The 25436-nt window shown below is 52.9% G+C and overlaps 1 protein-coding gene across 1 annotated transcript in view; it reads left to right on the forward strand.

Moving 5' to 3' along the window:
* VWF (von Willebrand factor) overlaps positions 1–24989 on the forward strand; it is a 122547-nt gene extending 97558 nt beyond the window's left edge. Inside the window, exons 39-52 of the mRNA XM_069585872.1 lie at positions 2436–2538; positions 2896–2970; positions 4862–4966; positions 6348–6553; positions 7935–8084; positions 10408–10518; positions 12556–12736; positions 13804–13844; positions 14325–14441; positions 19800–19898; positions 20570–20698; positions 21218–21257; positions 24093–24190; positions 24674–24989. Coding sequence (XP_069441973.1) covers positions 2436–2538; positions 2896–2970; positions 4862–4966; positions 6348–6553; positions 7935–8084; positions 10408–10518; positions 12556–12736; positions 13804–13844; positions 14325–14441; positions 19800–19898; positions 20570–20698; positions 21218–21257; positions 24093–24190; positions 24674–24862 — 1644 coding nt within the window. The 3' untranslated portion in view covers positions 24863–24989. The remainder of the gene's footprint in view (positions 1–2435; positions 2539–2895; positions 2971–4861; positions 4967–6347; positions 6554–7934; positions 8085–10407; positions 10519–12555; positions 12737–13803; positions 13845–14324; positions 14442–19799; positions 19899–20569; positions 20699–21217; positions 21258–24092; positions 24191–24673) is intronic.
* Positions 24990–25436: the final 447 nt, after the last annotated feature.

A 25436-nucleotide genomic window follows, 5' to 3' on the forward strand; every position in this document is an offset into this window, starting at 1 on the left:
GGAGGAGCGGGACCTGTGGCCGCTGCACCCTGTTCTGCCTCTTGGTCCTCGTCCTGCCTTCTGCGCCTGCTTGCCGGCACCAGGCTGGTCCCTGTTGACCTGCTCACAAAACCTCAGGGTTGCACCTTGCCCTCCAGGTTCAGCACAGTCTCCCACAGTGGACAGACTCCCAGGAGGTGAGACCTCTCTGGAGCCCCCAATCCTAGTGAACTCTTTTTTCTGCACTCCTGGGGCTCTTGAGCTCTATTGAGAGTTCCCAGACAGTAAACAGCACCAAAGGAAAACGCACAGTGTGATGAGTTTTGACAAGTGCCTGCACCTGTAAAGCCGTCATCATAATCAAAATAATGACATTCCCATCACCTCCAAAAGTTTCCTGAGCCTCCTTTTTAATACACCGTACCCCCACCTCTCATCCCCAGGCAACCACTGGACTGGTCTCCTGTCTGTCATTGTAGATTCATTTATATTTTCTGGAATTTTATATAAATGGACTCAGGCAATATTTACTCCCCTTTTGCCTGGCTTCTTTCGCTCAGCATAATATTCTTGAGATGCACCCATGCTGTGTGTTTCGTTGTTTGTTTTTACGGCTGAGTAGGATTCTGTGATGTGAATGCATCCCAACTGAGAGATCTCCTTCAACTTTTCATGGGTGAGTCCTGTTTCCTTGGCTTGACCATCAGCCATTCGAGGGCTGCGACACAGTGTCTAGTGCTCATCACTCCCCCGGCCCTGCAGCGGGCTGGCTGAGCTGCACAGCTGTGGTCTGGCGAGAGAGCAGATGTCCAGGGCTAGGATGCTGAGTCCACCTGGTCAAGCTCCTGGTCTGTGCCTTGGTGTCACCACTGGTCAGTATAGACGATGGTCATCCCCACCAGTGGTCAGTGTAGACGATGGTCATCCTCACTGGATATGGTTATTAGAAGGCACATTCAGTGAGCCAGTGTGGAACCTTTGGGGAATTATCTTGAACATACTTCATGCTACCTGTTCCTAGGAAGGGGGCTTCCCCAATGTCTCAGCAGTAAAGAATCCACCTGCAGTGTGGGAAATGTAAGAGATGCAGGTTCGATCCCTGGGTTGGGAAGATCCCCTGGAAAAGGAAATGGCAACCCACCTCAGTATTCTTGCCTGAAAAATCCCATAGATAGAGGAGTCTGGCAGGCTATAGTCCAAAGGGTCTCAAAGAGTTGGACACAGCTGAGCGACTGGGCATGCACACACATTACTGGGAGGCAGCTAAGCACAGTGTTGCAAAGTGGATTCTGGGTCCAGATCCTAGCTCCGTGCTGTGACGATGTGACCCGGGCAGGTGCCTCTGCTGTCTCCTTGGACGAGTGGGGATGACAGTAAGGATGCCCTGGCTGTGGGGCTTCGGTGAGGATTAAACGAGGATTAAACGAGTAGTTTACATAAAGCCCTAAACTGTGCCACGCGGCACTGGCCCCTCAGATGTGAGCTCTTACGTGTGTGCAGTGAGCAGACGGTGTCCGGGGAGGCCTCTGAGGTTTAATCCCACAGGAGTAAGGCAGCTGGGGGAGGGGTTACCTGGAGCTCTCCCATGTCCTCCCTCTCAGTGGCTGATACTGATTGTGGGCCATGGAAGCAGATGGGATAAGTGAGACCTTCCTGACCTGGGAATTTCTTAGTGGCCTTTTAGCTGCTGGATAAGAATGCATTTTATTCAGGAGCGATTTCTCTGGAATTTCCCTACATGGCTGAGTCTGAAGGGAGCCATTCTTGGCTCTGGGTCTGTGCTGTTCCCAGCCCTCTACTCCTCGCATAGTCCTGGGAGGCAGGCTGGGGGGGTCCTCACCTCGCAGGGGAGGAAGCCAGGCATTGGCACCCAGGGGTGAAGCCTACATAGAAGTGGAGGATCCCCTGATTCAAAGCCCTTGTGCAGCAGGGGTACCTCCAGCCCTAAGGTCACTGCGTTAGCCCCAGGTGACCCTTCATCTGGAAACTGCAGCCTGGTCTCCAAAGTCACTCCCAGACCCAACCACGTGGCTGTTCTGAGTTTTGCTGTCCCCGCTTCCGTTCTTCCTGCTGCATAGTCTGAAGTCTGTTCCAGAAACAAAGGGAACCTTTCTCAGGCTGCAGCCCAGCTTCTTCTCTGGCTTGAGACATGGCCAGGGCTGACACCAGAGTTCCTGTTTTCTTGCCTTGCTTCATCTTAGCACCACTATCAGAAGGGCTGCAGTGAAAGTTCCATGTTTTCGGACACCTGTGGTTTGCCCTTCCCCCGAGTGTGCAAAGTGACGTGGGCGGCCCTGTGGGCTCCTCCTTCTCAGGAGCCCCTGGCATCTGTCTGTCCACCCAGCTCATCTGCATGGCTCTAACCCTGGGACCCCACCTGGGGAGACAGAGCCAGGGGTGGGGACGCCCGACTTCCGTGAACTCCTGGACTCCCTCTAAACCTCGTTCTCCCTCAGCTCCTGGAAACGTGGGTCCCGGACCATCAGCCCTGCCAGATCTGCACGTGCCTCAGCGGGCGGAAAGTCAATTGCACGACACAGCCCTGCCCCTCGGCTGGAGGTGAGGCCCCCTCCACACCCCTCCCCACCCCGCCACTGTCTCCAGAGCCGGGGGGCCAGATCCATACACAGATTACCTGTGCCAGCCCCGCTCCTTGCCTCTTAGGGCTGGGGTCCCCTCTCTGCACGTGGGTAGAGCTCTCGGGTTAGAGGGCCGGGGAGGCCTCTCCTGCTGTCCCCACCTTGACTCTCAGCATGGTGTCCCGAGGGCGCATCTGAGCAGGGTGGCAGGGCATGCCAGGGAGACTCTTTTGTCGATTGGCCAGCTGGTTGCCATGGCGCAGAGTCTGTGGGGGGCGGGGGTGCTGGGGGGTACCGTTATCTCTTCCTCTGACCTCTGTGGCCTCTTGTCCCCCAGTGCCCGCGTGCGGCCCATGTGAGGTGGCCCGGCTCCGGCAGAGCACGCAGCAGTGCTGTCCCGAGTACGAGTGTGGTACGTGTCACCCCACGCCTTTCTCCAGGTCCAACCGCAGCCCAGCCCTAGAGGGCAAGGTGGTGGTGCTGAAGGGGACAGTGGGAGGGGCCAGGGGTGGATTTTCTAAAACCTGGAAAGAGTAGCCTCTGGAAAAGAGGATTTGCTTCCTGGAAAGATTCTGCGGTGACTTACCAAATGTAAGGTTTGAGAGTATTAAGGAAGAATAGGGTGCAGTGTTCACAGAGGCCTTTTTTGCAGCAGCCAAGATATGCAAGCCACCTACGTGCCCATCAACAGATGAGTGGATAGGGACCTCCTTGGCGGTCCAGAGGTTAAGGCTCCGTCCTTCCACTGCAGGGGCCACGGGTTCAATCCTTGGTTGGGGAACTAAAATCCCATGTGCCGTGTGGCCAAAAAAAAACAGAAAAAAAAAAACCCCAAGCAAACAAATGAATGCACAAAGATGTGGTACATACATGCAATGGAATACTACTCAGCCATAAAAAGAATAAAATTTGATACTTGCAGCAACACAGATAGACCTGGAGGGCATGATGCTAAGTGAAGCGGGTCAGACAAAGAAAGACAAATACTGTATAATACCACTTATATGTGGAATCTAAAAACTGCAACCAACTAGTGAATATAGCAAAAAAGACACAGACTCACAGATATATAGAGAGCAAGCTAGTGGCCACCAGTGGGGAGAGGGGAGACGGAGGGGTAAAATGGGGGGATTAAGAGATACAAACTCCTGTGTGCACAGTAGATAAGCTACAAGGACGTGTTATGCAGCGCAGGGAATACAGCCCATATTTTATGATAACTATAACCTTTAAAAATTGTGAGTATGCCAGAGTAACTGGCGTAGTTATGCCAGAGTGACTGTAGAGAAGGCCACACGTGGACGGGCACCTTGATTTCAGCACGTTATTTGTCAGAGGGTTTTGTTATAGGATTGCAAACTACATTGTGAATAATGGGTGGAATGACAGTGTAATTAAATGAATCCAGAGCAGATGGAATTCTGGTTAATATGACGGGAAATCTCTAGTGCACGGTCCTCGTCCTGTCCGAGGTTTTTTTTAGCTGTACAGGCAAAGACATAAAACACAGGCTTGTGAAGTTTGCAGCAACAAAATCTTTGAGGGAGAGCAGGCAGATCAAGGCAGCGGGAGGACCTTGAAAAGAAATCGTGAGACTTTGCTTTATGCTGATGAAATTTATCAAGGACAGACAGAAGCCCCGTCAGGAGACCTGACTGGAGAACAGTTTAGTAAACTGCTGGGACCTCATCCCGACGATCTTGGGTTGTTAGCAGTAGAGGAACAGGCGGTCATTTAGTTCAAGGCTTTCATTTATGGACGGTACAAGGCTTCTTCAATGTCCCGGGCACTATGCCGCCATTATTTCAAGTCAGCCTTAGACCGGCCCTGTGTGGTGGACTTCCCACCTTACAGAAGGTGATTCAGGTGATACAGAGGGTTCAGGAGACTCGGCCTAGATCTGGAGTCCCTGCAGATGATGAGAGTAATTAACTATAGCTTGGATCTATCTATCTGTTATCTAACGATCATCTGTCTGTTATGTATATATTTATTTATCATCACTTCCCCCGCCCCCTCCTTGTCCCTCTATCTCCATCTTTACCCTTATCTCTGTCTCTACCTGCATCTCCATCTCTGCCTGCACCTCCACTCTCTGCCGGCGCCTCCGTCTCCGCCTGCACCTCCATCTCTATCTTCATCTCCAGCTCTCCCTCTGTCTCCATCTCCAGCTCTCCCTTTATCTCATTGCCATCATGTGTGTAAACAGTGGAGGTCTCATGGGTAGAAATGTAGGGAACCACGCACTAGCACAAGAGTGGCCTCACTGGACCCTGAGGGTGCATCCCTCCTCTGGCCCTCAGTGTGTGACCTGGTGAGCTGCGACGTGCCCCCGGTGCCTCACTGCGAAGACGGCCTCCAGCCGGTGCTGTCCAATCCCGGCGAGTGCAGACCCAGCTTCACCTGTGGTGAGTCCTCCGTCTGGGGTTGAGAAGGGGGCCATGCAGTCACTGTTCCCTGGCCTGGGACGGTGTCCTGTATTCTAGTGAGCTGAGTCTGGGCTTGGGGTGTGTCTGGAACAGAAGGGTCAGGGTCACACCTGGACTGAATCCTCTAAGACTCCTCCCAGCCACAGGCTGTGATGGGGGAGCAGGCGTGGGCACAGCTGCAGGCATCCCACTCTTGGGTTTATTAGGAGGCAGTTGGACCTGAGATGCAGAAGCCTCCCTATCTCATCTTTATTTACTCCCATCCTCCCATAAACCATGGAGGGGAAGGAATGTACCCTTGGCTTGTCCTTGTCACTGGGTCTTTGTTGTTCAGTTGCTGTCATGTCTGGCTCTTTGTGACTCCATGGACTGCAGCACGCCAGGCTCCTCTGTCCTCTGTCTCCCAGAGTTTGCTCAAATTCATATCCATTGAGTTGGTGATCCTATCAAACCATCTCATCCTCTGTTGTCCCCTTCTCCTCCTGCCTTCAGTCTTTCCCAGCGTCAGGGTCTTTTTCAATGGCTCTTCACATCAGGTGGCCAAAGTATTGGAGCTTATTCCCAAACAAATTTATAGATTTTTCACTTCCTGTATGTTTATCTATTTAAATTCTAAATATTACCAATTTAAGCCTAGGATTGGACTAAAGAAAGTCCTGGACATGTTAAGAAACCACATTCTGTGTTAAGCTACTGAGTATACCCACCTAAAGTCAATACCTACTTACTGTCCTGTTGATTTGGAATCTCACTTCAGTTCATAGATGGTAACCCTTGAGGGTGAGAAAACACTTTATATCTGGAAGAAGCTGGGGACAGGCAAAGACATGGGGTAGGGTTTGGCCTTGATGAAACGACACTGTGGCTTTGCTGTCATTTTTCATTCATTGTTGTTGAAGGACCTAAAACTGTAGGGTATTTATTATTCCAGGTACTGAGATGGAAATAAGATCTCAAAAGCTACCAGCTTGTAAAAATGCTAACCGGTGCCTGTGTGCCTGGGGTACCTGGGTCTTAGACTTTCTGCATCTGAGTATCTGCAGTTGAAAGAACCCCACCCCTTCCAGAGGTGGCTAGGAGGGTGATGGACTGGACACCCAGCAGCCTTCTCTTCCTCTCTGTTAAAATAACATCACATTTCCCCTTTGGATTAGTGTCTTTACTCTCCTGCAGACTAACTATCTGCTTTGGGGTGTGATTGACTGTCCCAGGGCTCCTGAGTGGGGTTCACATGTGTTTCTGACTTCAGTGGGGCTAGAGTTCCCAGGGACCTTGCATCCTAGCTGAATGCTGAGGAGCTCGGGCTGAGTTCAGGGCTCAGCGTGGCAGGACCAGGGCACCACTTTGTGCTGCCCCTCAGCCTGCAGAAAGGAAGAATGCCCGAGGGAGTCCCCGCCCTCCTGCCCCCCACACCGGATGCCCGCCCTTCGGAAGACCCAGTGCTGTGATGAGTACGAGTGCGCTTGCAACTGTGCCAACTCCACGGTGAGCTGCCCGCTGGGGTACCTGGCCTCCACCATCACCAACGACTGCGGCTGCACCACCACCACCTGCCTCCCCGACAAGGTAAGGCTGCTTGGCTCTGGTTGGGATGATGGCCAGACACATGCTTCTCATGGAGACATGCCTTCCTGCCCTGATGAGTGCTGTGTGGCCTGGTTGGGGGGTGGGCAGCATCAGCATTCTCTCTTAGCCTGATTCTCGTTAGCTCAGGGGGTACTCAGAGACTACCGTGTCTCAGCATGGCTGCGTGCTGAGGTTACAAACGTGGTGTAAGATACAGTCCTGCCTTTAAAGAGCTCCTTGTACAGAAGCTGGAAGACTGAGTGGGTATAGTGAAAGTGTTAGTTGCTCAGTCACGTCTGACTCTTTGTGACCCCATGAACGACTGTAGCCCGCCAGGCTCCTCTGTCCATGGGATTCTCCAGGCAAGGATACTGGAGTGGGCTGCCATTCCCTTCTCCAGGGGATCTTTCCCGACCCAGGGATCAAACCCGGGTCTCCTCTGTTGCAGGCAGATTCTTTAGAGCAAGTTTAGGAAAATGGTTTTAACCTCTTTGTACTGTTATGATGTGAGTGAACACAGGCCCTGTTTGGAGCTTTGGAGGACACGCTTGGGATCATTTAAAACCTGCCTTTAAGCTTCATGATCAAAGAGTTTCCTTGAGCATCTCACACCGAGAAAATAAAGTCTGAGCGTGTGTATCACATGCACCCCAGGCTTAACTGTTCTACTCCTAACCAGCCGCTGGGATCTCATGTCCCACGCTCCTTCCATAGTCTACAGTTCTTCCAAATAGGATCGCACTCTGTGCCCGAGCCTTCGTTTGATCCATTTCTTGTCCTTTGCGGGCCTCAAGGGAGCACTCATTCATAGCCCCTGCCCACCCGTCCCTCACTTTCAGCCACTCCTCATGAGACAGAGGGCTATTCATGGGTGGGTTCCGAGTCCAAGGACTTCACTAGGTCTGAGAAGTAGGGTACAGCTTTCCGAGGGACACAGGAAGGAGTTTAATGCAGCGAAGGTAGCGGTGATAGTGAGTCAGGTCAGCCCGTGTATTATATCCCCACCCGGGGCCATGAAGGACACAGGGGGTCAGTCCAGGGGTGGGCTTTCCTAAGTTAGATGGGCAGGGGTGGGAAGAGGCCAGACTCTAGTGTGGGCAGAGACCATGCTGTTTCACTTACTGCTGTTGTCTCAGCACCTAGGGTAGCTTCCAACACGTAGATCCTCCATCCATGGGATTTTCCAGGCAAGAGTACTGGAGTGGGTTGCCATTTCCTTCTCCAGGGGATCTTCCTGACCCAGGGATTGAACCTGAGTCTACCGGCATTATAAGCAGATGCTTTACCGTCTGAGCCACCAGGGAAGACCCCAGCAGATGCCCACTCACCTCTTATTTAGATGAACCGAGTGAATTCACTCACGGAAACCTTGCGTCTACAGGTGTGCGTCCACCGAGGCACCATCTACCCCGTGGGCCAGTTCTGGGAGGAGGGCTGTGATACTTGCACGTGCACGGATCTGGAGGATGCTGTGATGGGCCTGCGTGTGGCCCAGTGCTCCCAGAAACCCTGCGCGGACAGCTGCCGGCCGGTAAGGGGGAGCAACGCGGGGGCGGTAGGGACGGGGATCCCAGGAACGGGCAAGACAGTCCCTTTAGGAACCTCTGGTTCAAGGCCAGAGGGGAGGGGCCAGGAGGGGAGTGGGGCCGGGGAACGGAAAGAGGCGTGAGGCGAGCATCTCTCTGTCATCCTTCCATGACCAGTTCTCAGCTGATGGTCATCTCTAGCATGTGATCTTGAGGCCAGAGGGCTGGGGAGTCGGTTTAAGCAGAGAGGTGGATTAACAGCTCTTGATGCTTTTTCAGACCTGTGTGTGGTTTGCTGATGGAGGGGAAGGGCCTGAGAGTGAATCCAGAAGTGGGGACGTCCATTCAGTTGCCCCACGGCTCTCCCTGCTTGGCTGGTGCTATGGAGGAGCAGGCCTGCCAGGCCCCTGGGAGAGGATGACGCTGTGGGATGACGCTGCCTCTGAGGAGCGCCCATCCGTCTCCATCTCCTCCCACAGGCCACAGGAAGCTGCGGGAGTAATGTGCTATCGGGTGAAGAGAATGCTGCTAGAGGTCGTTTTTATAAAACTGGTCCCCAGTATGCTTTGTGTTTTGGTGGGGAGGTTTGTTTGTTTGTTCTCACTGTGATGGGTCTTTGTCGCGGTGCGTGGCATTTCTCAGCAGGTGGGGGCTGCTCTCCAGCTGTGGTGTGCGGGCTTCTCACTGTAGTGGTTTCTCTTGCTGTGGAGCACGCGCTCTAGGGCGTACGGGCTTCAGTAGTTGCAGTAGGCGGGCTCAGTAGTTGTGGCTCATGGGCTTCAGTGTCCCTTGGCAGGCAGAATTTTGGCAGACCAGGGATCAAACCCGGGTCCCCTGCATTGGCAGGTGGATTCCCAACCACTGGACCACCAGAGAAATCTAAGCCATTAGCTCTTATTCACCCTCATGATTCTCCTCCAGAAGGAAGAAGAGGCAGGGCTGTTCTTCCCACTTGTTAGAAAGCAGAGGGGTTGAAGTTGGCTGAAAGCAGAGGGATGTCGTGCTATGGATCATCCGAAGCCAGCAGATGGGGCGAGTCCTGACTCCTAGCCTGGGGCTGTGCGGTAGGCTGGCATAGCTGGCAACAGGGTTGATTTCCTTTAGGACTGACTGGTTTGGCCTCCAGCTGCAGGATAACTAATGAGATCTCAGCTGTTAAGACTGAGAACAGCTTGCCAAGCACCGCTGTGACGCGGGTTGGGTGTCGTCAGGTCCCATGGAGATGGTCCTCAGCCTCCCAGGTTCCCGGGAGAGGCAGTAACTGGGGTGTTGCTGAGTGTCAGGCACGTCCTGTGACTCGGTGCTGCTTGTGAGTGCACGGGGGAGCAGAGCGGGGGTGGTACCCACGCCCGTCCTGAACACCCTCCTCTCCGAGATGCCGCTTAGTCCTGGGTGCCGGCCCCTCCTCCCCCGGGACAGCCTCGCACATCACTGTTTTGTCTGTTCTTTGTACATTGCTTCCGTGTTCTCGGTGGAGGGTTTCAATCCAAGACCCCCATGCTTTGGCCAGATGGAGGACCTCCAAGAGGAGGATGGGTTGGCAGACTTCCACCTTGGAGGATGCTGGTCTCCCTGGCCAGCTTTCAGGGGACGGTTGGTCTCATCTCATGGTGTCCTATAAACTACTAGGTCAGTGCCAAGTGGTGACCTGGGGAAGCCCAGCTCTGCAGGTTACTATGAGGTCTTGGGGTCAAGGCGCTCATCTCATTCAGGTAACTCGCCCTGTTAGGGCAGAGCCCAGACTCCAGGCATCCTGAATGTTCTCCCCTGGTCTAGACTTGGGCCATGATAAATGTTGGGTCAGCTGGCAGCTGCTGCATGAACTCTGAACGTCTTTAAAACCCCTGTAGACTGACTCTTGGGGCTTCCCTGGTAGCTCCATAGTAAAGAATCCCCCTGCCAGCGCAGGAGATGCAGGTTCGATCTCTGGTCCAGGAAGATCCCCTGGAGAAGGAAATGGCTACCCACTCCAGTATTCTTGCCTGGAGAATTCCATGGACCAAGGAGTCTGGTGGGCTACGTCCATGGCCTCTCAAATAGTCAAACATGACTGAGCAACTGAACAACAACAAGGACTGGCTCCTGGTTCAGAGTGGACACTTGTGGAGGGCAGGGTTGGATCTGGATGGATGGTGTGAGACCCGTAGTGATTCAGTGGGTGATGCTTCCTGACCACTTAGCATGATCGTGGGGCCAGAGGAGCGGAGAGATGAGGAGGTCCAGCTGTACTCTGCAAGCCCCAGAGCTCCGAACACCTGCTGCGGGGACCAGAGCACCTGCATCTTTGCTGCCAGCTGTCCTGACACTCCATCCTTTGTGTGTTTTCAGGGATTCACCTATGTCCTCCACGAGGGCGAGTGCTGTGGAAGGTGCCTGCCGTCGGCCTGCGAGGTGGTGACCGGCTCCCCGCGGGGGGACTCCCAGTCCCAGTGGAAGAGTGTAGGTCTGGGCCAGGGTGGGTGGGCAGGAGGCCGGGGGCCGGGCCAGCCTCATCCGGGGTCCAGGGCTGGCCTTGGTTTTGAAAAGGCAAATGCTCACTCCTACCATTTGCTCTCCCTATGGCGAGTATAATGTAGCTGTTGGTTTATCCAGATGTCAGCTGGGGAACTAGTTAAGGTTGCCTCAGTTCTGGAGAGGAGCCCGGTGCTCTCTCTGTGAGTTCTGTGAGCTCCTGGGGGTGGGGGTTATGTTCTCTGCTCATCTGTGAACCTGAGGACCCTGATGGTTGGTGGAGGTCTGTGTGATGGCCCAGGCAGGGTTCTCTGACCTTGTCACTGATTTCCATTGGAGAAATTTACAGTCCAGAGAAGCAAACAGTGTTTCTGTCCCCAGACTCCGCAAGCTACTTCTGCAGCTCTGGCTGTGGCCCTTGACCATGCCAGTGGCCCCCCTCCCCCATCCCTATCGTCTCCTGTCTGGCCTCCCATCCCCAGATCCCCCTCCATGAACCAGAGCAGCCTAGCTTTTCCTTTGTGGCCAGAGGCCCTCACACTGGCTCTGGAGCCGTTTTCTGAAACACAGAGGATCCTTCCTTGGGAGTCTTAGCCCAGATGCTGGGGTATGAACAGACCTTTCACTCGGGCTGATATGGATAAAGTGGAGGTGCTGAGCCCTGGGATCCTCAGGAGGCAGGTGCTGGGGTGGGTGTGAGGTGCACCTGGGGGCCTTCCCCTTCTCAGTCCTCCAGGAAGACCAAAACACACTCTGTTTAGAAGGAGCACAAAGGGTAACTGCCCTGCCCTGGCCACGCGCATCTCCTGCCCTGGCCCACCTGCCTCTTCCTCCTCGGTGGTGACAGAGGGACTTGCTGAGTTCCCCACGAGGGATCCCACCTCGCTCTTCTAGTCCTGGTCCCTGGGGATGTCTCTGCTCCATCCCTCCTCCCGGCCTGTCAGGCTGCCTGCTCCCCATCACCCCAGAATCAGGCTGGTTTTGCGAATCCTCCCCAGGGTCAGAGGCTGCTGTGTCCTGGGGGTGGGGGGAGCTGACAACTGGTACCTTTGAGGCTCAGCACCCTTCCCTCCCAGCCACTCATCTGCCTCCAGGGCTCACTCAGCTCTGACAGCAGTGTTTACAGAAGAGTCTCCCTCCCCCAGTTCAAGTCTCCCTCTGACCTGTAAGACTTGGGATCAGAAGTGGCTCTGGAACACGAGGGACCAGCAGGAGTTGGTGGGGACGGGGCTTCTTAATGCATATGGTGTCCAGGGCTCAGTGGGTTATTGATCAGAGTCGAGTGTGGCCTGCAGCAGGAAGGTGTGTTCAGGGTGAGTCAGAAGGGGGTCAAGACAGAGGCTGCAATCTGGGCACTCTCAGCTCCTCCTCTGAAAAGAGGAGAAAGGGAACCAGGCCTGAAAGAAGCTGCCGGGCCTGGGGCATGCAGACTGGGCACCGCTGCTCGTGAGTCTGGGAGACACTCACACAGACTGGTCAGAAACTCTGGGGGACTTTCTGAACCATGTTCTGGACACTTGGTGCTCCTGGATGGTGGAGCCAGCCCGTGGGGACAGGCCACCCATTGCAGCCTGGAGGCCTGGGGACAAATTGCAGGGCTGAGGGCCAGATGCCAGCATCCCATCCTCAGAGGGAGGCCGTGTGAGGCTGGGCAATGGGCTGGGTTCCCCCGACCCCTGCGCCTCCCCTCCGCTGTCTCCCCACGCCGCTGTTCCTGGTTGCTCAGCTCCCAGGCGGGCTGAGGGTGGAGGGAGCACCCTCTGTCCTCAGCTGCTTCCTCTGGTGGCTCAAGACTGTCTTGGGAGCACACGTGGCTTTGAGCTGGGCTCTTGGTCGGGGGGACTCTGACCCAGACTCACCGAAGGACCTGGATGAGCTGTCATGCCCTCCAGGGGCCTCCCCCCGTGGGCAGGGCTTAGCTGTGGGGCCAGGCTCACCTCCAGGGCCCACCCCAGCTCCTGAGGGGACCACCCACTCCCAGTGGGACCTCGGGCCCCACGACCCACTCGGGTGCTCTGCCCACAGGTTGGCTCTCACTGGGCCTCCCCCGAGAACCCCTGCCTCGTCTATGAGTGCGTCCGAGTCAAGGAGGAGGTCTTCGTGCAGCAGAGGAACGTCTCCTGCCCACAGCTGGACGTCCCCATCTGCCCCTTGGGCTTCCAGCTGCGCTGTCAGACCTTGGGATGTTGCCCCGCCTGTCGCTGCGGTAAGACATGCCACCAGGCCAGCCTCCAGGCCTCCCAACCCTCCAGAAAGGCTCAGAAAGGCTCAGAAGTGCTCCTGAATCCTTGCCTCTGAAGCAGCTTAGGGAAATGGGCAGGATCAAATCTTCCTGTCCTTTCCTAATGTTTTGGGGAGAAGGCAAATGAGAGGAGAGAAGTAGGACTATTCCTGAAGGTCATCCCTGAGCTTAGTGCTGGCTTTGTACTGTGTCTCACGCCATCCCATGACGATCTCAGTGAGCACTGTGATACCTCCACTTGCTCACCTGAGTGGCAGAACTGGGACTGGATCCAGGCTTCTCTGATTCTAGAAATGCCTTCTCCATCGTTCTTCTGGAGAAGGTATTCCAGCTATCCATCTCCTAACCCCACCAACCAACCAATCAACCAAACAACCAATCAACCAACCAATGATCAACCAAGCAACCAACTAACCATCAACCAATCAACCAACCAACCATCAACTAAGCAACCAACTAACCATCAACCAAGCAACCAACTAACCATCAACCAATCAACCAAACAGCCAATCAACCAACCCACCATCAACCAAGCAACCAACTAACCATCAACCAACCAACCAAACAACCAATCAACCAACCCACCATCAACCAAGCAACCAACCAACCAACCAACCAAATAAACAATCAGCCAAACAACCAATAACAGCAGCAACAGCAAACAACTCTCACCACCTCCTGCCCTGAATTCTTTGTGTGATTTTATTGTGGGACTTGGTTTCCAAAGCAGATTTTTATTCCTTCACAAGCGCAGCACCCTCTTTCTTGCCCCGTCAATGTGAATCACTTAAACAAGCACCCTCCCCTCCAGGGCTCCAGGGGGCTGGAGGGTGGGGAGCAGGCAGCTGCCCATCCTTGGGGGGCCTGGGGTCAGTGTGGCCACGTGGGCAGGAGGGCCCACAGTGCCTGGTGGGGGTGGCGGGAAGGACTGGCAGGTGGAGGGGAGAGGCCCAGCCCAGCAGAGCAGCCGGGTTGCAGGTCTCCACCAGGTGTGTTCCGATCACTCATGCCCTGCGCCTGTCTCTCCCCAGAGCCTGTGCAGGCTTGCGTGCTCAACGGCACCATCATCGGGGTGAGCTGATGCCTTCTCCCCAGGGGGGCAGGGACGGGGGCTGTGTGGAGGGTGGGCAGCATCTGAAAGTGCAAATGACAGGACCCAGAGTGATCTGCTCCACCCACACTTCCCTTGCCCCTAGGGCTTCCCAGGCATCCTGGAGGGGAAGCCCCAACTCTCCAGGGCCTGGGTCCCACCCTTGCCTTCTAGCGCTCACCTCCCGGCCCCTCAGCCCCCAGGCACAGGAGATGCCAGTCTGTCCCCTCTCCCTCTGCCCCAGGGAAAGCCCTCACTCTCACCACTGCCATCCTTGAGGGGGGAGGGTCGGGGAAGGAGTGGCCTCTGGGGACCAGAGGAGAATTGGGGTGATGATGGCTCCTAGCAGCTTTGAGCAGCCGGGCCCCACACCTAAGACAGATGGCTCATGGGGCTGAGGGCAGTCGGGGGTTGGGGGACCGGGGTGCCAGGAGGCCTGACCCTGGTCCCCTCTGGTTCCAGCCCGGGAAGACTGTGATGGTTGACGCATGCATGACCTGCCGCTGCACCGTCCAGGCAGGGGTCATCTCCGGATTCAAGCTGGAGTGCAGGCAGACCACCTGCCAGGCCTGCCCTGTGGTAAGAGAGGCTGCAGTTGGCGGGGATCGGGGCGGTGGGGGGGTCAAATGGGTACTTTTAGGACCCAGGCAATGGGACCTCACCAGGATCTTTAAATAAAAACTTTCATGATTTTCTGATTATGTCCAGGAAGGGACTAAAAGTCACCTACCCAGATTGCATTTCTCAGAAATAATTATAATTTAGTTTTGTACATTTAAAACATTTTTTTCATGTATTTGCAAGGCTGCGACCATATTCACAATTCTGTATTCTTCTTTAGGCAACTTTAAGTAACATCACTACTGATCTTTGAAAGCATTAAAAATCAGTCAAATATTTATCCGACAGTTACCAGTTAGCCCACAGTTATTTATCAGACACTTGTCGCGTTCTCTGGAGTGGACCTGCCTCAAAGTATCCTTTTATTATTGCACATTGTTGTCCGACTCTTTGTGACCCCATGGACTGCACCCCGCCAGGCTCCTCTGTGCTTGGGGTTTCCCAGGCAAGAGTACTGGAGTGGGCTGCCATTTCCTTCTCCAGGGGATCTTCCTGACCCAGGGGTTGAATCCAGATCTCTGGCATTGCAGGCAGAGTGTTTACCACTGAGCCACCAGGGCACCCCTACTGGACACTGCGGTGGTCTAAAATAGTTCACCCCGATTCTGCCAGGTCACGATGATGCTGTTTGCTTCGAACACCTCCACAGGTGGGATCTGGGACGTGGAATCCTCATTTCTAGTGGAGTAGAGGAGAGCATGCACTTCACTGGTCTAATCACAACTCTTAGCAAACCCCTCCTCCCCCACACAGAGCTGCACCCAGTGCTGAGGAGGATGCCTTGGCTTCTCCCGCAGGCTGCCCGTTGCATTTGGGGCTCCTGCTGTCTTAGAAAGTACAGTTGGTCGGATGAGCTTCTTGCGAGCTGGATGCACAGAATACATGATGTAACCACTCTTTTAGGTGGTGGAGCAGTGGGTGGGGGCTGGACGGTTCCTGGAGAGGAATCTCTTATCAGAGGAGCAATGCAGTGGCCAGAGGGGAGGGGCGGTGGGGGCAGGGATGAGGAACACTGGAGCCGGTGCGGTCAGCACTCTTGAGGACAGGTGTGTTCTGCACCTGGGCGCTGTGTGAGGCTCCAAGGAGGGGCGTAATAACATGGGGAATGAAGGGGTCTATAGGATGCACATTGTTTCTGATAGAATGGCCCAAGGAGAACATCCCTGCCTCAGGAAGAAGGGAGCGAAATATGTGTTTTTGTTTTTTTAAAATTTAAAATCCCAGTTTTAGGGTTTCCAGTGCAAGTGTGGGTCTGTGAGACAACTCCCTTGATACATCTGAGCTTGAATATGGGAAGGAATGACGCTGTCTGAAGTCTGTGGCACCCCTTCACCTGGTCGATGGAATTACAGTCCATGCCAGGAGAGGGAGGTCCACACCCACTGTCCTGCAGGAAGCCGTCAGGGGGATGAGCATGCTCTTTACTGGCGCCCTCTGGTGGTCAGAGGGCAGAACAGTCACCTCCTCTGCATCCATAGTGAAAGTGAAGTCGCTCAGTCGTGTCTGAATCTTTGCGAACCCATGGACTGTAGCCTACCAGGCTCCTCTGTCCATGGGATTTTCCAGGCAATAGTCCTGGAGTGGATTTTCATTTCCTTCTCCAGGGGATCTTCCCAACCCAGGGATCAAACCTGGGTCTCCCGCATTGTAGACAGACGCTTTACCGTCTGAGCCACCAGGATACCCAGTTTTAGAATCCAGTCTAGACATAGGTTTCTAAATATTTTTAAATCCACAGCCCACTTTGGTCTGTGTGCTCCTCCACTTCTCCAAAAAAATTGCCTCTCCCCAGGGCAGTGTGGGCTTCCCTGGTGGCTCAGATGGTAAAGAATCAGCCTCCCAGTGCAGGAGATCGCGGTTTCAATCCCTGGATGGGGAAGATCCCCTGGAGAAGGCAATGGCAACCCACTCCTGTGTTCTTGCATGGAGAATCCCATGAACAGAGGAGCCTGGAAGGCCACAGTCCATAGGGTCACAAAGAGTCAGACACAACTGAGCAACCAAGCACATCACACACACACACACACACACACACACACACAGGGCAGTGAACTCACTTCCTCCCCCTTGAGATCCCGGAGATTAGCTCTGCGGTTGTCTCTGCCTCATATGCCCCTTCTCACTCAGCATCCTTCCCTGGACCTCCAGGAGGCCTCCTGCACATGGGAAGCTATGCTGGGTCAAGTTTAGGTCAGTCTGTTTGAACTGCAAATGTCAGATGGAACTGTTAGCATCACCAGAAACATGGGCCCTCTGTCTCCTCCAGGGGAGACAATGCTTCTACCTCAAGGGGCCCAGCAGCCGGTGGTCTCTGCTGGCGGTCTGTGCTGGTAGAGATAAAGGAATGCAAGGGGAAGAGACATGACCCTGACTGGGAGCACTGAGAAAGCCTCCTGGAGGAGCATGACCTTGGATTGACCTTCAGCAGTGACCACCTGGGAGGGGCAATGGGGACAGACTGGCAGATTAGCAAGAGAAAGGGCAGTGGCTTTTTTTTTAAAAGTAGTTTCTCTTTTTTAAAGGCTTTTAAAAATAGTTCTACTAGATATTGCAATTATTTTTTAAAGTAGATAAATTAAGGTTTTTAGTTGGAGTTCCAACATCAAATTCTCAAACATTACTACAATGAATAGACAGAGAAGTAGAAGGGTACACTAGAGCTGAAAAGCGCTATGGACCAATTCAACATAGTTAAGTTTTATACAATTTTCACACAACAGTAGGACACAAAATTCTGCTCAAGTTCCCACGGACTATAAACCGGGAGACACTGGAACATATCCAGGGACATAAAACAAGGTGCAAAAACTTCATGGTCTAAAGGTACTGAAATCATACAGACTCTGTTCTCTTAACACTGTGGATTGATGTTAGAAATCAATATCAAAGGAGGTTTGGAAATAACCCACATAGTTTCAAGAGCAAGGTTTAAAATATTTTATTATCACTGTGCGAATGTGCTAAGCCGCTTCAGTTGTGTTTGACTCTTTGCGACCCCATGGACCGTGAGTCTCCAGGCTCCTCTGTGTATGGGATTCTCCAGGCAAGAATACTGGAGTGGGTTGCCATGCCCTCCTCCAGGGGATCTCCCTGACCCAGGGATCGAACCTGTGTCTCTTATGTCTCCTGCATTGGCAGGCAGGTTTTCTTTACAGCTAGCGCCACCCGGGAAGCCCATATTCACTATTCATTATGAGTTGTAAACTGCGCATAGGACCAATGTTAATAAATATATTCACAAGAGAAGAAAGTTTAAAAAGAGGGTGAGAAAAGGAAAATAGAGTAAGGGCAGTGGGGAGATAGGACTGGGGTCCTTGAGTGGCCAACACAGTTTGTGAAAAGGGCTGGGAGACACCTGTGAGAAGAGCCTGGGGGCATCCCTGGACAGGGGAGCAGGGCTCATTGGCTGCTCTGACCTGTGAGTTCTGTGGTTGGTGGGACGCCTGGCCCTTCCTGATTGGATGCTGCAGCGAAAGCCCGGTCAGCTCTGCCCTCCTCCTGGTCCCCCTGCGGGCGGTGCATTGGGTGTCTGGTCAGCAGTGGCCGGAAGCCCAGCAGCGCTCAGACACGCCTGTCACCCGTGCACCTGTGTTCTCGCCTCTCAGGGTCTCTTCTCTCTCCTGCGAGTGAGGTCAGCCTGCTCCCTCCCCTCTCCTCCCTCCTTCCCCAGTCCACTGCTCCTCTGAAATCACTGCCCTCTCCTCTCACCTCCCACCCCATCCTCCACCTCCTCCTGTCCCTTTCCCTCCCACGACGCCCCCCATCTTTCCTCGTCCTTGCCTTCACCATTCCCTTGGCCCCTCTGGGGTGTGGATAGAGCCTCCACAGCCTTATGTCTTCACTTTGCAACCCCCTCCTCCATTTGTCCCCCACCCAGCAGCCTCATGTCTCCTGTAAAAATTTTGGGCTGAGTAGAAGGTATTTCCTAGTCTCTTCTAGCACTCACTAGAAAATGCCCCAATCCAGGCTCCTATGAAATCCTGTCTGACGTCAACTGCATTTTATTTCCTCATTCTGATAATAACCGGTTGCATGCATTCATGCTGTTTTCCCCATCTCTCTCTTCCTCTCCCATTCATCACGGTCCACACCTTCAGGAATCGTGTGATTTTGAAAACACGGCTAAAGCTCACCCCACAGCCTCAAACATCAGCAGCGTCCTTCCAAGCATGCCTGTGTAGCCGGGGCCCATCCAGTCACCCTGTTCTGCTGGAAGCTCAGTCCTCACTGGCTTTCTCTACGGCCTCCCTGATGGGTTCAGTGCACACGCACAGGCTCCTCACCTCCCTGCTGGTTAGGAGCCTTCAGTGTCTGTGCAATCAACACGGGAGCCCTGTGAGACAGCCAGGCCTTCTGCCCGGGACTCCACACTGACCTGCTAGAGAGTCACAGCAGAAAAACCTCAGGCCCCCAAGGAATGAATCTCTAAAGTGGTCATTACTAAATGCAGCAAAGTGAAAAAAGTGACCCCGTAGCTGGCTTTCACATAGCTAAATGTATTCTTTTAAAATTTTACTAAGTTTTGTTCTTCCTGTGTGTGTGTGTGTGTTTTTTTTTCTTTTGGCATGATGTGAAAGTGTTAGTTGTTCAGTCATGTCTGACTCTTTGCGACCCCATGGAATGTAGCCCACCAGGCTCCTCTGTCCATGGATTTTTCCAGGCGAGAATATTGGAGTGGGTTGCCATTCCCTTCTCCAGGGGATCTTCCCGATCCAGGGATGTGGTTCTCCCGCATGGCAGGCAGACTCTTTGCTGTCTGAGCCACCAGGGAAGCCAGCCCCTTTTGGCATGGTGGGGAAAGGTAAAAGAGCTTTAATTTTAATGCAATGATGAGACAACTGGTGATCACTTTTTGGTTCTTATTTGGTTAACATGTTTGAAAATTCTTTGCAAAAATAAAAAGTTGGTTACCCTGTGTGGTCTCCCAGATTTGGGGGCGTTTTTGTAAAACTGTGAAATCCTGTGGTCTGGAAGCTACAGCCTTTCCCCTACCGTAAAGGTAAGGGATGGAGGCAGGAAGACAATTTCCACTGTGACAAAGTCCAGTGGTGGATGATGATTGCGTGGATTGGGTGATGACAGGGGACCTTGGAATGACAAGCAGTGGATGAGTTCAAGATGCATTTTTTGGCAAGATCTGGTGATGTGTGGGTGAGGGGTGAGGCAGGGGATGAGCAAAAGGGAGCAGGGACGAGGATGACCCACAGATTTCTGGTTGGAGTGGCTGGGTATGATGAAATCATTTACAGTTTGGCTTACTTATGAACGGGGTCTTTGGGGGAGGTTCACAGAGGCTGCATTTTCTCCTGGTTCCAGGGTTACGTGGAAGAGAAGCTCCAGGGCGAATGCTGTGGGAGATGCCTGCCCACGGCGTGCACCATTCAGCTACGAGGGGGACAGATCCTGATGCTGAAGGTGGGGGCAAGTGGAAGTCAGGACAGTCCCCTCAGATCACCGTCTGCTTCCCTACTTGGGGATCTTTCCATCGAGAAAGAGGGGGCCAAGTTTGGGTCGATATTGACTTCTTTTCATACCCATTTCTGATTTTTTATAAAGAAAAGATGGATAACCTTTAGAAGGTATAGGATTTTCTCTTTGATTTAGTTATTCTTTCACTTTCCTCGATAAGGGGATAGTTGGTGTGGGCCCCCATGATTGAGAGTTGGTCGACCTCTAAGATTTTCTCCAGCCTCGATTATCTCTGAGACTGGGTAGGCAGTCAGGTGACAGAGATGCCGATCTGTGAAAGTTGGGATGGGCTGGTGAGACAGGCACCTAGTTCGCTCATCTCTCCGTCAGAGGCACTCATCTGTAGTTCAGCTATTGATTGGCCAATTTACCTCCACTGTGTCTTGATTCCTAATGCTGTTATGTGGTCAGAAAAGTTAAGGGATTCCCTACCTTCATACAGCCCGATTCCCAGTAAACAGGTTGCAAAACCGGACTGCACCTGGCCTCATTCTTGTCCTATGGTCCCCCACGTTGTCTCAGCAACTCCAGGGAGTCAAGGTCACTATTTGAAGTGGCTTTGAAACCCAAGGGCTGCCTTCAGATTTGTTCAGCGCACATCCTCTCTTTCCTTTTAGCGTGATGAGACACTCCAGGATGGCTGTGACAGTCACTTCTGCAAAGTCAACAAGAGAGGAGAGTTCATTTGGGAGAAGAGGGTCATGGGCTGCCCGCCCTTCAACGAACACAAATGTCTGGCTGAGGGGGTGAGCCGTCAGAGCCCGGGCCCTTTCTCCTTCCTCTCAACTGGCTCCATCTTTGACTGAAAAAAGAAGGTTCTTCTGAATGGCAGTCCAGCTCTGCCATGATTCCCAGTGTTCAAGGAGAACCTCAGCCTAGTTTAAAAATCAACAAAATTATAAAATCAAAGCCTGATAGAGAGATGAAACTCTCTCTATGATGCTCTAAGAAAATACCTCCCCTTGGGGGAGATTGGATCTGTGATCCTTGAATGGGGAGGTGAGAGACCAAACTGATTGATGGTCTCGCCTGGGAATGACAGTCCCGGAGACTCTCAACTGGAAGAGAATTCAGAATAATCAGGACCGTTTCAGCCTGCCCGGGTGGGGTGGTCAGTCTGCTCACCTTTGTGATGGGATAGTCTGTTCACTTCTGGGGACTTGGGCTCAGGGCTGTGAGTCCAGAGGCAGGACTTGGCTTGGAATGACAGAAAGTGTCCACTATGTACTATTTGTGCCTAACTCGGGACCTTGCTGTTTCCTTAGGGGAAAATCATGAAAATTCCTGGCACGTGCTGTGACACATGTAAGTACGTTACCAATGGACTGTCCCTTGAAACCCATCAGATTAAGTCCAGGGGATATTCGTTGAAGTGAACTTCATTCTAGAAAGATAGCGCAGTCATTGCATTCCATTCTGCAGGGGACTGCCACCCTGCCTCGCATGTCCTTGGACTGCCCCCTACTCAAGCCCCCTTTCAGATGCCTGTAAACCGGTCTCTTTTCCTTCTTCCAGACTCCTGGCAATCACTAGCCTCTTACTTGCCTTTCTCCTCGCCGGGTCTTGGGTTGGTCACAGTCGTATCACAAGAGAGTGTCTTCTCTCTGCCACTGAAGCTCCTTGAAGACAAGGTGGCTTGATTTATGATCTCAACAGATGAGACACTCACTACCCCTCTATTCTCTGAGTATCCCAGAGAGAAGGGGAAGCGAGAAGCTGGCTGTGGGGCTGCAGAGAAACACAGTCTTCTCAAGGATTGATAGGGCTGGTCTCATTAACCAGTGTTATTAATCTCCTTTCCTTCACTCTCGCCTGTTCTTTTTTTAAATTAATTACTTTTTCTTTGGCTGCACTGTGTCTCCATTGCAGTGCCCAGGCTTTCTCTAGTTGTGGGGAGCCGGGGCTACCTTTAGCTGCGGTGTGCAAGCTTCTCATTGGGGTGGCTTCTCTGGTTGCTGAGCATGGGCTCTAGAGCGTACTTGCTCCGTAGTCATGGTGCATGGGCTTAGATGCCCCGAGGCACGTGGGATCTTCCTGGACTAGGGATTGAGCCTGTATCCCCTGTGTTGGCAGGCAGATTCTTTGCCACTGGGCCACCAGGGAAGTCCTTGGCTTTTCCTGACCTTGCACTGTGTTGCACGGGTTGGTCCCCCAGTAGTTACTGCAGCAGCTTTGGAGACGGAGCTCCAGTCTGCTCATCAGAAAGCATCTCACCACATGTTCTTGTTTCCGTGAGCACATGTACCTCTCAGAATCCCAAAGTTGGTGCTGTATACTCTGGGTATAGAATTACTTGTCTGGACTAATATTCTTTAGTTTAGTTACTTAGCTTTTTTGGTTTGTCTGCTTGTTTTTGGATTCCTGGGTCCACGTTCCCATGTTTATTTGGAGGTAGAGAAAGCGAAGAGTTGCTCAGTTGTGTCTGACTGTTTGCAACCCCATGGACTATAGCCCACCAGGCTCCACTGTCCATGTAATTCTCTAGGTAAGAATACTGGAGTGGGTAGCCATTCCCTTCTCTAGGGGATCCTTCTGACCCAGGGATCGAACCTGGTCTCCTGCATTGCAGGCGGATTCTTTACCATCTGAGCCACCAGGGAAGCCCCTGGGAAAAAGAAAGAAAGAGTGAAAAACACGAATACCTTCAGTGGTCAGTCATTTGTTCTTCTCCTGATGGCTCACTCTGACAGTGCCTGGAGTTGCTGTAGCCAAGCGGCAGACTGAGGGGACACACTCTGAGAGCATCTCTCTCTGTGATTCCTGTCTTCATGGCTAAGATCAGGAAACCATCCAGGAAGAGACACATTTTTCTCTAGGTGTGCTGCAGGGCAATCTGGCCATGGCTGTTATCTGCAAAACTAGCAAAGAGGCCTAATGGGGGCTTTAGTGCTTTCAGGAGACGGGGACCCTCCATAAGGAAAATAAGCCAGGCTCGAGGATTTAAATCTACTGTGTGTTGGCTTCAATATGTTTTCCTCATTCACCCTCTTAATGTGGTTGGCAGGCTTTTGCTTTCAAATGAAATTATTTGGAAATTGGGAGGCTGGCTAATATGTAGTTAAGGTTGAATTAGATTTGGAGTCATCCAGGAATGGAAAACTCCCAGTTTGGACAGGCAACGGTGAGCTGACATTGAATCCTAGAATTATCCATGGGGCAAGGAGAGATTCAAAGCTGAATGCTGTTAACCCCTGAGTGGTAAGGAAACCCATGCCTGCAACCAGGAGATGGCTATACTCAAAGCAAAAGATTCCATAAGGGCCACAAGGATATTCTCAGTCCCCAGGGAAACAATGACGTTTGCAGAGATGGATAGATATTAATTGTATTTATTGGATACTCATTGCCTGTTCACTTCTGGGTATAGTATAAGCAGGCTTCCCAGGTGGCACAGTGGTAAAGAATCCGCCTGCCAATGCTGGGGATGGAGGAGATGCAGGTTCGATCCCTGGGTGGGGAAGATCCTCTGGAGAAGAAGCTGGCAACCCTCTCCAGTATTCTTGCCTGGAAAACTCCATGAACAGAGGAGCCTGGCAGGCTATAGTCCATGGGGTCACAGAGTTGGACACAGCTGAGCATCTCAGCACACATGCAGAGTTATAAGCACAACAGGATTGCTCTGATCACTGTGGCTTTTAGAGTCGACAATTGTATAAAAGTAAGTCTTATCCGTCTACACCAAAGCACGGTGAATCTAGGCTCCTCTTGCAGTTAGAATTGTGCCATTAAGTGAGTTCAACCCAGTGATATCTTCATTTCTGATTGTGAAGGGTCAAGAGAAGCTGGGCTTCCTAGGTGGTGCCAGTGGTTAAGAACCTACCTGCCAATGCAGGAGATGCAAGTTCGATCCCTGGGTCGGGAAGATCCCCTGGAGAAGGGAATGACAACCCACTCTAGTATTCTTGCCTGGGAAATCACATGGACAGAGGGGCCGGGTGAGCTGCAGTCTGTGGGGTTGCAAAGAGTAGGACACGACTGAAGCGACTTAGCAGGAGAAGCTGAGGGGAACCAGGATCACTGACTTGCCCTCTCCGTAGCTGGCTGTGGTGACCTGGTTACCGTGAAACTGACCTATGCCTAGTGAATAAGGGAACTGGAGTGGAACGGGAGGACAGGTCCCATCTCTCACTTGCCCTGTAGGTGAGGAGCCCGAGTGCAAGGACATCACAGCCAGGGTGCAGTACATCAAGGTGGGAGACTGCAAATCTGAAGAGGAAGTGGACATTAACTACTGCCAGGTAAGGGGCCCTCGGTTCAGAGGACAGGTCTCTTCATTTGAACACCTCTCTTTAGATACATTGTGAAAAGATCTGGGAAGTTCATGGGGAGGAGATGTGAAAGAAACTAGGAACCTTTTTTTTCCTTTTGAAAGCAAATGTTTTATTGAAGTTAACTGAGAACTTTTGACTTGAGAAGACAAAAAAAAAAAAAAAGCAATGATTCAAAGCTTCCTTTGAAGAGAATGGAGGGTTACTTATGGAACACAGGAGCTGTATTCCCCAGAGACCCATCAAACATGCATAGAAATTGCAGCTACAGGGCTGGGTGTGAGAGTTCCAATGAGGGGAGGCCTTTCAGACACACTGCCTGGCTGTCCTGGGTTCCTCTGGCTGAGGCCAGGCCTGGAGGAGGGCAGGTGCAGGAAGCGGGCTGCCCCAGAGCCCTCCCCACCCTGGGACTCTCTATCACGCGCGTCGCTGCCTCTCTCTTTCCCACTGCAGGGAAGATGCACCAGCAAAGCCCTGTACTCCATCGACACGGAGGACGTGCAAGACCAGTGTTCCTGCTGCTCGCCCACGCGCACGGAGCCCATGTCAGTGCCCCTGCGCTGCACCAACGGCTCCATCATTCACCATGTGATCCTCAACGCCCTGCAGTGCAAGTGCTCCTCCAGGAAGTGCCGCCCGTGACGTGCTGCCTGCCCGCCACGGACGCCTGCTGCTTCCCGCTAGGCGCCACGATCCCTGCTCCGCATGCGCACTCTGCTCGCGGACCTTCCCGGGCGCACAATAAAGGCCAATCCATCCTCTCGTCAAAGGCTGGTGGTTCATCCAGGTTGAGATGGCTGGGCTGCTCTGAGCCGGGTGCTGAGGTGGGGGCTGGGGAGTGGAGAGGGAGCCCAGGCTTTCACGTCAGATCCTTTTCACCCCCGAGAGAAGACTCTACTCAGTGCAGGCACTGGACAATGAAGCTGGAAATGATTTAGACATCATCTCATCCACTGCCCTCTCCTGTCCCTTCACTGAGGATGAAAGTAGCTCAGAGAGCTTGAGTGACTTGCCCAAGGTCACACAGCCGCTGGTGGCAAGGCCAGGTTCAGAACCCAAGGACTTGGACACCTGGGCAAGAGCCACATGGATCTCGTGCTGACAGATTCAGCCTTGTTCTCACCGGAACCAGGGAGGGCTGCATTTTTAGGCCTTTCTGTTTCCGCCGGATAAGAACCTCCAGGGAAGATAACTTTGGAGGCAAATGGCCTGAGTT

The sequence above is a fragment of the Ovis canadensis genome, chromosome 3 (assembly GCF_042477335.2).
Source record: "Ovis canadensis isolate MfBH-ARS-UI-01 breed Bighorn chromosome 3, ARS-UI_OviCan_v2, whole genome shotgun sequence".
Lineage (NCBI taxonomy): Eukaryota > Metazoa > Chordata > Mammalia > Artiodactyla > Bovidae > Ovis > Ovis canadensis.